This window comes from Zeugodacus cucurbitae, chromosome 5 (assembly GCF_028554725.1).
Source record: "Zeugodacus cucurbitae isolate PBARC_wt_2022May chromosome 5, idZeuCucr1.2, whole genome shotgun sequence".
NCBI lineage: Eukaryota > Metazoa > Arthropoda > Insecta > Diptera > Tephritidae > Zeugodacus > Zeugodacus cucurbitae.
Genome location: NC_071670.1, coordinates 71,872,350 through 71,887,952, shown reverse-complemented (window position 1 = coordinate 71,887,952; position 15,603 = coordinate 71,872,350). Strand labels below are relative to the sequence as shown.

The window sequence follows — 15,603 nt, the reverse complement described above, 5'->3', positions numbered from 1 at the left end:
GAAATATCAACATAAATATATACCTTCGAATTCACTTAGTTTAAACAAATCACAGCCAAGTCGCTAATTTGCAATGCAGAGGAAAACAGAAACTACAACAAACCCATCATTCTCATGCCAACAAATCACTCGAATTTTGGTTTTTCATCAAAAATTTCACCTTTGCTGTGCTTCTGACCCCAAAGCTAACAAGTCCAACAACTCCAACAAATACTGGTATTACTGTCACATAATGCTTTTGTGTCCTTCAATCATGGTTTATACTTTGACTTTTAACTTTTGGTTAGAGGTAGACACTACGCTTAGGTATACCTCTCTCCCATGCAATAAACCCTTGTCGGGTATAAGTAATAGTTGGATTTGAAGGAGAAGGAGCAGTGCTGCAGTTTGGCAGATGGGAATCCATATTGCAACTTGAACCGAGCATAAATCACCGCAAATCGCATTTTGCATACATTTTGCATACTTGCATCATTTGCTGTAATCTTTTCTCAATTTTTGTTGTTTTCATTTTGTTTTGCTCCATAGTTTTTACTCTCATATGCTTAGCTCAAAATGTGCACTTTGACCCTTGTTTCCTCTAATAAAATTCAAAAAAGCTTGACAAAACTTATGGCAAATGTTTAACATTTTTGATTGTTTGCAATTCTGTTGCACTTGTGTGATGTCTCTTGGTATTAAAAATAAAAAAATACTCCGATTGCAAAGAAAATATATATTGATATATTCTGGCTAAGCACAACTCCCTCTCTATTTTTAGTAGTAAAGTATAAAAAAATTTGAGTACTTGGATTTCTGATATCCTAAAGTTTCCATCAATTTTATATAAGATAAAATTGTGTATAGGAACAAACAAATTGATTAATCAATACTAATAATTAATACGAATTATCCAGTGACCTCATCTACATTATTCTTACTCATGATTAATTTTTAACAGCTTTTTAAGTCAAAATTCAGACTGCACTGCGGAAGAGTAGTGTTATAACTAAAACTTCACTATCTACTTCTTCAACCTTATTAATTCAATACTTTTTAAATAAACGATGACCATTCAAGTGGCAGAATTTCTTATCTCGCTCTCAATAGAAGTACCACATGTTCCAAGGCGGCTGTATCTACACATTTTCTTGACAGCCAACCCTCGTCGGTTAATCATTAATTCAGCCAAGAGTAACCGAAATTTCAGATCTACTCTGTTAGGTCGAGTTATTTATGGTTTAGAGTAGAACAAACAAAATTAGCCGCCTTCAAGTCGCCTACACTGTAATCGTCCATCTCCTTCACTAACTTGTCAGAGGCGTACATATTATCTAGATATTTGTTACATTCGAATGCTCAAGTGTAAACAAAAAGATGATGAATCGCTTCCAGCTGAAGAAAATCGTTTGTTTTACTATTGATAAAACATTAATTCGCAGAGAGAAGTTTGGGCGATGAACAAAGCGTTTTTTCTTTCGTTTCCATCTCTTTAAATGTTAATAAATAGTGACTGCACTCCGCTACTTTCTAGCGGGAGATAAGCGTTTATGTTGCTAGTCACACATATTGTGCCTTCTTCTAACACTTGTAAAACTTATTAATAAATCAAAGAAATCTTAATGAAAAGAAAATTAGCTAAATTTCATATTTTCACTTTAGTTTAGTTGAGATAGTAGTATGATGATTAACCCAAAGGGTATAGAGCTTAACAAAGTATAAAAAATACAATATTGAAAAGTACTGAATGCACTCATATATCCAAGTCAGTTATTATTAATGAAATGTGCGGACATTTTTCACCAGAAGACACGTTAACGAGACGACAGGTGGAATGACGTATTCTATAACGGATATATGAAATGTGTACACAGATCTAAGTTTACATGTCCCTTTTCCATATTTGCATGTATGTAAATGTGTCAATTTTATCACACATTCATCTCCATACCAGGTAGTTCCCGTTACAAAATAAAAGTATATAAGTTCACACTAGTTGAGAAGTAGTTTATAGCTAAAGGATTTCACTGGAGGGTAGAGGATAACCACTGAAAACGGTTATGAACAAACATCTTTTAATTCACCTCGTGTGGTGAAAAGCTCATACAGCAAAAGTTTGCGAGAATTCGTCTATATATGTGCTGAGTATGGTATGTGTGTACTAAGGTAAATACATAGTATATAATTCGGAAAAAATAAAATGTCATGTAAATTGTCAAGAATTTAATTATTTTCTCTTATCAGCTAATTTTATCTTTGCTAATTTGCCATTTAGTTCAGTGAATTAATATTGCTAAGAAACGCCAATTAAAACACAATAAACTATTTTTTATCATTACAGATTTCCCATGAATTCTATCTGTGTTGTGTGTTTCCTGTGAATTCTATCGTATGAGTAAAACATCGTAATAATTCATAAAATAAGAAAAGGAAACATGTCAAAAATTCAAAAGCTCACGTTTAAGTGTGTGTGTATCTCGCATGTGTAAATTCAAGAATTTCGAGTAAAATTTAAAAACAAAATCCAAAAAGTTTAATTAAAGCAACGAGTGCCGCTTGCAATTGGAACATTTTTAAGCTAGACAAAATGTGCAGTTGCCACGGCGAATCTCCACGAGTTCAGCGCCAAAGTGCCGAGCGGCCTCTTGCACCCAGCGAAGCGTGTTGCTGTCGGTCGCGCAGCTGCGCTCGTGAATAACGTACGGCGGGTTCCGTCGCTCACACACAATCACTACACCGCCACAAATACAACAGAAATGTGTTCTTTGCTCTTAGGAAGTAAGTGAGTTGCAAACGTTTAAAAACGGATGAGGAAGTGAGGGGTGCTTGTCGACGGAGCAACAGTTAAACCACAACACAACGCGCCCAAAAGCCGGCAACACTACAAAGTTTATTGGCACGAAAAATCAAAACGACAGAAAAACCACAAACACCATTAGGCGAGGTAAATGCCAAGGAAAAGTGAGCTTAAGAGTGCGGAACCAAAGTGGTGAGCAATCAAAACACCAGAAAAAGTAGCAAAAAGACAGGAGAAGAGTGTAAAGGACCGCATGCGAAAGGCGAGCAATTGAGAAAAAACAGACGAAAACACTCGAACCGGCGTTTAAGTGCAATAACGACAGAAAGAGCAACAACAAACAAATACACGGCAACAAAACTGCAACAGAGCAATTGCAACATCAATAACACAATCAACAAAAACAACAACGTAGCGTCGAAACTCTAACTTACAGACATTCTTCTGCTTCTACCCACACTTTCAAACGCCAATGAACGGAGCCACAACAGAAAGAACAAGAAGAGTGTTGAAAAAATATATGTTTTTGTTGTCTGAGGACTTCAAGATTACTCAAAAGTGGCAATTAAACAATCTAACAATTTAACAAACACTACCCTATAAATAACTGTACATACAGTCAACACAAAAAACAATTCAAAATTCAGTTAAACTGTACAAATGAATTTGATTGTGGCCACAATGAATTTCCTGAAAGCAAGCAGTCATCAAACGGCGACCATCACTCACACCGCTCTCAGCTGGTTGCTGCTGGGTCTTGGATTGATCATTTCATTGCCAGGTGAGCTTATCTTATCTCTTGATATCCATTTATTTTATAAAAAATTTTATAATATGCATGTGTGTATAATACTCTACCGAGGAACGGTCACACAAGTGTGTACCTTCAATGGAGCTCTGCACTCAAAATCACGTTCGGCTCATAAGTTCTAAATCTCTAATAGCTCCTTATATCAGTGAGTTTGTTTTTCTGCTGAGCTTATTTCTCAATAACCGTGAAGTAATGCAAAATCTAATTTATCTTTCTGAAATCTTTTCTTTGTGGAGTGCTGAGGAATCAGAAGAAACAAAGTAAGCGGTAGTTCACTATGTGGTGCACCAAAATTCATCTAAGCACTGGGATTGTAGAAGTAAGCTTCTGTCTCAAAAAAAAATCCTTTATCAACGGGTATATTTCTGTGTAGCTTACGATTGGCCACTGGAACTAAGATTCAGAAGACAAAGTATATGCATATGAGAATCAATATGTAGGACAGTAAAACGTGCATTCACCTCCCATTTGCGTACTGAAATTCTAAATGTGTTTGCGGACTTAGGGGCCTTAGCGCAAATCGCGACGTTGTTGTCCTTCCCTTTTGGTTGAGTGGAGTATGTATATACAGGCAAATGCTGAAGAATTTTCCATAAATATATTTAAATACACAATAAGTTGTTCTTGCAGTGGTGATATACTCAGCAATAACCAGGCATTTTATGGTATTTTTGCTTTGGGGCTAATCCGAGTGAATGGCGAAAGTTTGGTTATTTTTAGCAACTCATTTCATTCAAACTCTGTGTAAATATTGATTTGGAGCGTGTGACCGGCAAAGAGTTGCTCTTTGGATGTGGCTTGCACGCAAAATATTCTTGGAATATTGGTGAATTTCATACCATAAAAAGGGAAGAATGATAAAGCAAAGTAAACAATTAAATATGAGATTGCTGAAGGTAATCGAACGTTGACGATTTCGATTTGGAGTGCCACCGAATCGGAAATTGGTTTTTTATGGTGAATCTAATTATCTCACAGCGAGAATGTCCTTTGGTATACTACTTTATGATTAAGTCAAATTTGTGACTAAGTATTTTAAGTAATCCGCTCTGACATCTTATGGCCTCAATATTAGAGTCAAAACTAGACAAAACTCTTTAATCACTTAAATAAATTTCTTTACCTCAAAATTAATTTTATAATTATTTATTTAATTTAAGTAAGGGTATTGGAAACATGTTTTGATTATAATTTAAAGCATATAAGAAGCTATATTGATAGAACATCTCATATGCTAGCTTTTTCTTTGTATTGAAACCCAATCTCATTTAACCACAACGCAACACAAATTTCTTCTGCATGTGAGTCATACAATAGGACTCATAACTTCCTAACCAATTTCAATAAATGTTCAATAAACCCAATCCAATCACTTTAGCATCGCCTCGGCACCCATAAAACACACACGTATGTACATATGTGTACTGGTTGTAAACATTGTATGCGATCATAAATCTCTTTACTGGTATCGCAATTGCCTCAATAATTCCTAAAAATGTATGCGAGGGAGAGAAATTCTGACACTTTTAGGCACACACCCATCCAGAGCATAAAATACTAAATTGGGGTTTTTGCACTCACCTGTACTCTGGGCGAGTTCACTTTGTCCATAAATAATGAATGTGACCTCTTTCAACCCTCAACGTCGTGTTGTAGTTGGAGGATATGATATACAATTCATATAATTTAACCGTTATACATGTAAATGCCAGCAATTATTCAAACTCGGATACGAACTAACCAAAAAATATCAAACTAACAAAAATTAGTAGTGACGTTGGAAAATAAAGTTTGATAAATGATTTAAAAATCACATAGTCATAAGCAAACACATCTTCTAAATGTAATTCTCCTCAACTGAAGCTTCCATCTCATTAAATATTTATATTAATAAAATTAAAAAATAAATTACTGATTACTTAAATTGGATATCTCCAGAAGAATGCATAATGGAATGCACTACCGATTATATTAAGGAGCCCAAAAATGCCAATTCTGAACAAACTGTAATAAGAACATTTCTGAATTAAAGTCGACGATGTTCAGAACTATCGCCACCAACACATCCGCTAAACTGATTTGTCCTGGCAAATTGATGTCTGCTATCAACATAGCTGCTGAGTGGCCTTGATAACAGTCACAGCTTCTTTTTATGGGATGCACAGTGGTTACATATACATATTTGCAAACAGTTGTAGAATTTAGGGTTCTCACGTATTTCAGTTCTTTCATAATTGGCTAATTAAAAATAAGTAATAATGTGACTCAAGCGAGAGGGTCAAGTGGCTGTGGAGCATTCAATTGTTGGTTTAGTTACACAGATACGTACGTGACATAGGTTATCATATATAGTATTCGATGTTTATTAGACAATATATGCGTATAATTGTCTCGCCAGACTAAAGAGCGTTTAAACGCTTCCCCAAACACACGTTTCTGTATGTACATATACAGGAGGAGTCAGAACATTTCTACAATAGCGAAATGAGAATATTAAGTTTGTGTTTTACTTCTCGCACACAACTCCAACACTAGTTTACACTTACACTGAGTTTATAGTTCTCATAACACATATCTTTCGTACAACTTATCCAGAGTTGAATGTGTTTCTCAAATTACCAAAAGCATCTCTGCTGCTGTTGTCCCTCGTATGCTCTTGATTTTATTGCGGATAGTAAAATTTGCTAAGTTATGGACACTTATGCGGTTAAGTAGGCAGACAGTTAAGCTCAAGTGTGAATACCTCGGATGATCGCCTCGAGGCAAAGGTGATATGTCGCCTCCTCATGTTGGGCGCTACACAAAGTGAGATAAGAACACATATTTGAGGGTAATTAAGCCGCTAGCCGTAATAAAATGTTCCCCGGTTTAGTGAAAGTTCTTTCTTTCAAAATGTAAATAACTCTCTCTCTAGCAAAATTTCAACGACTAAAATGTCAAAATATCAATGTGAACACTGAGGCGCTGTAAAATCGCAAGGGAAGTCAAATTACTATTTTCTCTGCTCCCTCTCTAGTTTAGAGACTCATTAAGACCGTCTCATAAATTGAATTTGAGAATAAATTTATACTACTATTATAAAGAGGAAAGATTTGTATGTATGTTTGTAATGAACAAACTCAAAAACTACTGTGCCGATTTCAAAAATTATTTCACCATTCGAAAGCTACATTCACCTCAGGTAACATTGGCTATATATATTGCTAGAATCTAAGCTTTCTGGAAATAGTTCCCAGGTGAGAGTATCAAAAAGACTCCGTGATGGAAAATCTTAATCTGAAACTAAAATCGTACAAATAGTAGAAGTATACAAGCTCACTTCATAATCCGAGAGAAAGACATCGGACACCAAAGACTACACTCATAAATGTAAACAAAAATATCACGTGATCTTGTTATACACGTGAATAGGGTGAGGTCATTGACCTCACTCAAAAATGTAAACAAAAATATCACGTGACCTTGAATTGATATCACGTGATCTGTGCGGGGTCATGTGACCTCGAATTGACATCACTCAAAAATTTAACAAAAATATCACGTGACCTTGATGTGACATCACGTGAAATGGGCGGGGTTAATGACCTGTAAACAAAAATATCATGTGATTAAGGTGGGGTCATTGACCTCACTCAAAAATGTAAACATAAATATCACGAGACCTTGAATTGACATCACGTGATCTGGGCGGGGTCAATAACCTGTAAACAAAAATATCACGTGATCTTGTAATGACATCTCGTGATAAGGGAGGGGTCATTGACCTCCCTCAAAATGTAAACAAAAATATCACGTGATCTTGAATTGACAAACAAAAATATCACGTGATCAGGGTGGGGTCATTGACCTCACTCAAAAATGTAAACATAAATATCACGTGACCTTGATGTGACATCACGTGATCTGGGCGGGGTCATTGAAATGTAAACATAAATATCACGTGACCTTGATGTTACATCACGTGATCTGGGCGGGGTCATTGAAATGTAAACAAAAATATCACGTGATCTTGAAATGTCATCACGTGATCAGGGTGGGGTCATTGACCTGTAAACAAAAATATCACGTGATCTTGAAATGTCATCACGTGATCAGGGTGGGGTCATTGACCTCATGGGGTATACGAATATGATATTGCCGGAACCGGAAATGTGGTGGCTGAATATTGGTCACTGGAACTGGGAGTGGGGCATCTGGAAACGGAACGAGAAAAGAGGTATGGGATAACCGATGGAACCAGATATTCGAATGATGTGCCGGAACCGGAAATGAAGCAACCAGAAATATTTTACCGGAAAGGGATGTTCGATATAGAGCGGACGTCAAAATGACGGAAGAGGAAATTGTACAGGAAATGTCCCTTCTCCAGAAAGTGCTTAGTGACGGAAGCAGCGTCAGCTCCAGGGCTTAACATAAATGTTTCCAGTTCATAGAAGACTTCGGTTTGTATCATATCCGCTTCCCTTATGAGACTTCCGATTCCTGTAATCGTTATCGATATTGGTGTGAAGTTTTGTTCCGCTATCTTCATCGGACACCAAAAACTAGAGGTCGTAATCAAGATTTAGCTCATTGCTAATAAAATATAATTTCATGCTCGAATTTTCTTCTTTTTACTTTTTTAAATGAACCCACACAAGAAACGGGAAGTACATACATATGTGTGTAAAAATGCATAACATTTGTAATGGTTGTTTTAAGCCGTGCGAAGCAGGAGCGGTCGGTTAGTGTATATATAAAGAGAAAATACTCATACTTCGTATGACAAGTAGTTATTTCTTGTCGGTTGCAAGTGCATTTTGTTCGTAAAAGTTATATATATTATGTGCGATATTCTGTCATTACATGCGTTACTGCACTTCCGCATTCGTCAACACGCCAAAGACAACACGAACAACACGTTAAGTAGAGTTCTATGTACGAGAGTTGTTATTATTGAGCTTGAGTACTCAACAATGTTGGTACCACAAGCTCACAAATTTTCTTCCTCACCTTATTTCCATTCTCTACGTTCAGTTACACTCAGAATATATGCATTTCCATTGTCTGGGGGTAGTGAACTTCTTAAGTCACTTAAGCACTTGTGCTTTCAAGCGGTTGCCTCTTGTGTTGTCTTCTCCCTTTTTTGCTTTTCTCCTGGAGTTGTTGTCTTCCAGATGTCTTTGTGGTTTTTTTGTGGCTTGAAAATGAATGTGTATAAGTAAAAGTCCACGCATATCATATTTAAAGATTAAAAGCTCCTCTATGATCGATATAATCGGCCTATATAACCAGTCAACCCTTTTACTTAAACTTCGCTTTGTCTTTGGTGTGATTTTTAAGCTCAGTTTAAGCTCCAATTAGTTTCCAGTATGGATTTAATGTAGAGTAGCATATTTAGTTTCATTGCCTTAACCACAAAGCCGACACGAATCGTATTGCCTTATGCAAATGTCATAAAACTAACCGGACGCATTTGTGTGTAATGCGTGGTAAGCTCAACTGCAAGCATATGTACGCAGTATACCTGCGCACAAAAAAATTTAAATTCTTCAGAATTGCATTTAAATCTACTTAATAAATAAATGTTTCGCAACACGGAAATAAATATTTTCAATAATAGAAAGTGGTTTTTGTAGTTAAGGGAGCCGTTACATTTCACGTCAGTGTGCTTTTATCTGATCCTACTTATGATTGTAGTTGTTTGGACTGACGGATGTCGGGTCGTGAAAAACACGAGTCGTTGACCCCTTTTGGCACAGCAGCCAAAAACGGTGGCTGAAACACAGACGAATAGCACGAAAATTCTTCACATCGGAGGAGATAACAAAGTTTCAGCCGCAACTGTTGGCCAACTGCAACTACTCTCTTCCACTCCCTCGCAGAGCCTTCGCCACCTCATGTCTGGCGTTTTGTGCCACTCGACCTTTTAGGCGACCAGCATTGGCCGACGCGAGTGAACTCTGTCGCAGGTGACTGACACTAATGCCACACGTTTCTCAGCCATCTCAGACACTGCCGCAGCCACTGATGCAGGCTTCAAAAGTGTTGAAGCAAGTGTTACTCTTTCATTCATATTGCCTGTGTTGGCTCTGATTTTCGTGTATGTTCATAGACACCAACATAAACAGTTGTTAATAGCCAATCTCGTCGAGAGATTTATATTGCAGACACAAAAGTAATAGCAACAGTGATGACAACAACACCGCGGTGAACTCTTCACCACATTTTCCACAGAAAAAAAGCCTTATGATGACTAAGCCATGACTAAAAGTCTCTCGGAATGATATCCTTTCAACGTATGCCTTATATAGCAACTTTAAGCCGCATACATATAATTTCTGTACTCAATCCAAAAAAATGTAAATCAGTAAAGGGTTTAAACTAAAATTAAATTAGAATTTAAATTTCCTCTGCATTTTTTACTAATCCATCTGGTTAATTTAATATATCTTCCACTTTACTTAATCCATAGTTCGGTCAATAAGCGTAAGTGTGCTGGTTGTGGTAACAAAAGCCGCCATTTGGAACAAAGTCATATTGAAATAGTTCAGAGACGGAAAAAAGTCCTATCCATTCCTACGTAACGCTTTATATTTATTGTAAAACACACACAAAATGAGGACACATTATCTCCGTTCCGATACAATAGTAAGCCCGTTACCTATTGTTGGCTAGTATAGCATACATTTAGGGACATATTTAAATCACTTAATGCAACACACCACACCACTACCACTGCTATAAGGCAATTTCAGTGTAGTTACGAGTGTAACTCTCCTTTATTTATGTTGGCTTTATGAGTAAACCTATGTAGCCCGCAGTCTTCTCCGCCATCTCCATTAGAACAGTTTTACGAAGTCCCCCTGTTTAAATATACCGGCACAAAGTCACCGGCCGTCCTTAATATCAAGCTAAGTAACAACAACAATAGCATTAATTACAGAACAAACAACAAGAAATCGCTTACGGCAGACAATAACTCCACCTGAGTGAGGATAACGAGAGTTGCTTCTGCACTGTTGACTCTGCGGTCGTCTGCAATGTTGGTTACAAGCTTAGTGTCATCCCATTTCTTCTGGCGTTAGCCTTATTCCAGCTCTGCCCTCCTTGTTTTTGGAGTTACTTGGTTGTACTGATTGAAATACACACACAAATTTACGAAGTAATGAGCTCGATTACGCTGCTTTCATGCAAAGCAAAAATAGTATAGAGTTTAAGGAAAGTACTACTTTTTTAAGGATAAACATTTTCGATTTCGTTAAATCTATATTAGATAATTTTAGTAAAAATTGTCTAATTACACAAACAATAATATTTAATATATTGTACACATATCTAAACACATCCTTACTATATTTAGGTCATTAAATTTCTGAGCTCGCCACTTCTGTAGTTCAACGAACTTTGGTCATTGTCCAAGAAAGCTTTTATTATTCAGCACCATTGCTGCTCGCATGGCTCAGGTGATCTGCATTCATATATATCAATATATATTCTATATTGGTCATTGGTCGACTGCTGGCTGTCATTTTGACTTGGTCACACTTTTTTGCCTATACGGTCAATTTAATCGTTGGTCCATCCCCCGCCGGCCTTATTCCCTGTCCTTAATCTCTCCACTCCCGTTGCCAGATTAACTGCATCTCCCGTTATTGCCTGTCTCTGCAGTTAAGTTGAGAATTGGTTGGAAATTTCATTTAATTCCATTTCGTAATAATTGTTGTAGCCGCCTGTTTTACAGTGAAAATTCGATTTGGTTGAACTGCCGTCAATTCAGAGGCAGATTGATGACGATGCAGTTGCAACATCAGCGATATGGCAGAGAGTGAAAATGGCGGGAGGTTTTTCCATGGGATTGAGGTTTGTGGGAAGTGATGAATTCGAACAGCCAAAAATGTGTGACAATAAAGGGTATGAGAGCCTACAAAAAAGTGATAACTGGATGTACATAAATATGTTGTCTGCCTCGTTGTGATGTACACCACACCTGCCTCAGAATTTCTCCTCGACCGAATTTTCGCATGTATAAATGTGTCAAATGGTGCTGTTGATTTTGTAAGGTAGTCGAGTGAACTCGCGGTAAAAATTTAAATTTTTGCAGACAAACACATACATTCGACTTACTAATTGGGTTTCGTTTTACACGCATTTATTTATTGAGTTAATCTGTGTGAGAGCATCAGAATAATCGTTTACTCATAGTCTCGTATGAATATGCGACCAGAACGAACCCACAACCGTTTGACCAAATCCGCAAATAAAATTCAGAATTTAAATCAAAAGAGATGCAGACCCACAGAATTAACTCACAAGCGAAGCGAATGACATCAAAATCTAATGAAGCAAAAAGTGCTTAAAAGAAACAAAAACAAAACGAAAACAGAAATTGAAATAGAAACAGAAACAGAAACAGAAACAGAAACGACACTGAACACAAAAAGGCATATAAATATATTATGAGAAGGAAGAAAAACTCAACAAATGTCCTAAAACAATACGAATACGAGGCAAAAACAAAATTATAGTACTGCAATAAAAATAATAACAGATGGCACAACAAACATAAAAGTAATGGTGAAACAGGAAGCTGGCACAAGTACGAAGTGGAGCATTTCGACAGAATGAATAAAAGAGCACTAAACGGCTTAAAACCGGCGGTGCACCACCAGAAAGAGACTGAACTTTTCATCCATTTCCAAAGGAGATGTTGCAAAAGTAAGGTGTATCTTTTGTATTGTCCCGAATAACAAGAAAACCCACTTCGGTTGCACAAAAAACACGAATTACCCTTGCTGATGATGGTTGGCGACAGTGCGGCTGCGGAGATTTGGGTCAACGCAATATATCGCATAAATTTTGGCTTGTGGGTTAATATGTATTTTGTAGATGGGATTGGCATGCAAGTGTTTGGTTGCGGAGAAGCACAACCGTGGCAACAAGAAGAACACTTAGTAATTGTACTTAAGTGGAAAATGGTGAATAATAGAAAACAGGTAGTAGCTCAGTAAAACAAACAATTTTTCGGCTATTAAAAATATTAAGACAGTTGCCCCATCCTATGCTTCAGGGAAACTGGAGCTACATACAAATTTAAGTTTAAACATTTTTGAATGCCCTTCCTAATCTTCGCCTGTGAATACAAGAAATTATCGTTCTTAGAATTTCACTCAGGACATTCTATATTTGCCCTCAGAGAATTTCCTGGTAAAGCACAAAAGCAAATTTTAATTATTTTTGTCTTTGCCAAATTTTCTTATTTTTCTTTGCTGAATACATTACAACTTAGACGCGCAGAGCTTTGCTAATCTCATAATTCGCTTATTAATCTAATCCATTTTCCATTTCACTGCACAGGTATAACAAAGAATTTATTTCCAATTTCAAAGCAGGAATTTCTTAATTCAAGATAATTCAATTGCCGTAAGCGCACGCAATTTTCGATAAAAGTATTTTTTCTCAAATCAAAGATTGTTTCTTCGCAAAACAATTTGAGACATCTAACGTGGCTGTATTTACATAATTAAAAAACATTAGAATCTTAATACCTTTGAATGTCCTTAAATCAAATGTAACTGTTCCCGTCACAGTTGTGGTGGTATGGAGTTATTATTAGGAAGAAATTGAGTTGCAAAGTATACACTAAAAAGATACATTGAATATATAAATTTAGTTGGTTAACAAGTGACAGTCGCGGAGGCTCTATTTTACTTACCATAACTTTCATTCCAGTCAAATATTCTACTTGTTCTGTCTTATCTCTTGCTTTTTGTTAAGCGCCGAGTTTTCATTTCTGCAATTTTCCGCTTCTTTAATCCCAATGACTTCTTATGCTGTGCTGTGTCGTGCTAAGCTGTGCGCTACACAGCAACGTCAAGAATTTCGCTGGCATCGCTCAAGTTTCAAATAAATTAAATTATTTCAGCCTCTTCTGCGACGGCCGGCAAATGCCAAGGTGCCGAGTAATCCAAGGCAGCATTCTTGCCCAACCGAAGCATTCTTCAATGAGTCCGTCTGCATTTTTGGCGTACTTGCGTCCATAATTTGCAACTTTGTTGCATAGTTTTCAGTTTGGCCTTGGTCCTTCCAGCGCTCAAGTTCTTCTAACTGTTTGTGTGATTGCGGTGTTTCTCTTTAGGTGCGGCAATTTTCTTACTCGACAACCAAGTCTTCATCTTTTTGCAATTCGTTCTACAACACTTTCCAGTTTTCAGTTGTTAGTTTTGCTTATTTCGTTAGTAAATAAGAAGTTGCGATTTCATATTATTGGATTTGTGTATTTGCGCAAACATTTTATTGTAATAATCAAACTCACAACATGTCGTATTCACCTACAGAAATACCGGGAATATTTCATCGAATTTGTCACTTGCAAAATTTCATTGGGCATTATTCATATCGTATATCCCAAAAATTTCTCAACACATAATTAGTTTCTCCACTATCATCCATCTCACAAAAGCGACTAAACAAATTACTTCAAAACACCGCGGCGTCAAACAGCAACGCGGCATTTAATTTCTCGATTTGCATTCATTAAAAATATTACACTACAAGTCACACGAAGCACAGGAACTCATCTAAGTGTGGCACTTTGTTCTTCGCTTCAGTCGTTTGTCTTCCAAATAACCCGCCTTCTCACCTTTTGCGCTTTGTGTGACCCTGTTGGTTGTAAATAGCCCTAGCGCCAAGCAATTAAGATGAATATCTAAAATTAAAGTCACTAAGAGCCAAGACCCAGAGACTAATGATAGCATGAGGAAGGCGTTCAAGCCACAAGAGTCAACAGAGTAATACAAAATATAGTTGGGCGAGTGTGTACGTCAGCGAACACGAAGTTGAGCTTCAGCGAAGCAAATTTATTTGAAACACATTTATTTCCACTAAAATGAGCTTAACATTGGAGCGCATTAACTTTCCAAGGTCCAGAGGGTGTGTAAGGCCATATGGCCACTCGGGAAATACCACATTCTCCCAAATATCGACTCCTTCATCCCGCCTTTCTTTCGATTTCATTTGTGTTGCTTTCTTTTTGAAATTGTTCCAAATTGTTCTCCTTCGGTCTAAATCGCTTGTGCGACTATGTGATTTATTGTAATTTATGTATGTCACGCTTGAGTTTAACTTTTGGGTTGATCCCGCACACCAATACACCAATTAGCTGCTTTAATTTTTTCCTTTTTTCTTTTATTTGATAATGTGTCTAGGAGAAATCAATGACTAAAATTTAAGGTAACAATTTGAAAAAACTTAAGTTGCCACATTTCTGCACAACTAAACCCTTATTGTTCCTAGAAATTTGCATCTATTTATTGTTGCAATAAAATCATAAATGTGGGAACGGTAGTGCGACCCATTACTAGAAGTGGACGCACATACAACAACATACAGCCCTGAAAGATAACGAGTAGAGAAGAGTAGCGAGAACAAGCGGGTAGGATAAAACGAACGATCTCAGAGTTGGAATAGACGCGGAGGCGAACACACGGCACTGGTAACCTTTTTAACTTGTTAAACAAATATTCTTAACTTTTAAAAGAAATGTGGTAATAAACCTTTACGTTTTAAATAAACAAATCCACAAACCCACATAAATAACATTGAATTCGCATTAAGTTCTACCCGCAAAATTAAAATTAAAATATTTTAAACGTTAGCATTTGATGAAACTGGAATAAAATGTTTGAAAATCTTCTGATAATATTCAGACCAATTTTCAACCTTCTTGAATTCAGCTTTAATTCATAATTATTTCTTCTTGACTTAAGAATCTTAAGTAGAGATCTTCTGCCATTAATTAACTAATTAGCAATAGACTGAGTTCAACGAATTGAATATTTAATTTTACTAAATTTTAACACCAACCGATTAGCAAAACTTAATTATTACTAATTGGACAGATCTGGCAAACTTGGCATTTGGGCTGCCAATTAAACTCTAAGGTCCATCCACCACTGCCACCCTTCTTAAATGCTTGAATATTCTTGTAAAGTAGTGTTTTCTACATTTTCTTCTCTAACATCTGCCACGCGAGTTG

General features: G+C 36.7%; 1 protein-coding gene across 3 annotated transcripts in view; it reads left to right on the top strand.

Moving 5' to 3' along the window:
- Positions 1-2,495: 2,495 nt before the first annotated feature.
- The window catches only part of LOC105217633 (neuronal acetylcholine receptor subunit alpha-7), a 66,984-nt gene continuing 53,876 nt past the window's right edge, over positions 2,496-15,603 (top strand). For all 3 annotated transcript variants that reach the window (XM_054230884.1, XM_054230885.1, XM_054230883.1), the window contains exon 1: positions 2,496-3,557. In XM_054230884.1, coding sequence (XP_054086859.1) covers positions 3,437-3,557 — 121 coding nt within the window. In that variant the 5' untranslated portion in view covers positions 2,496-3,436. The remainder of the gene's footprint in view (positions 3,558-15,603) is intronic.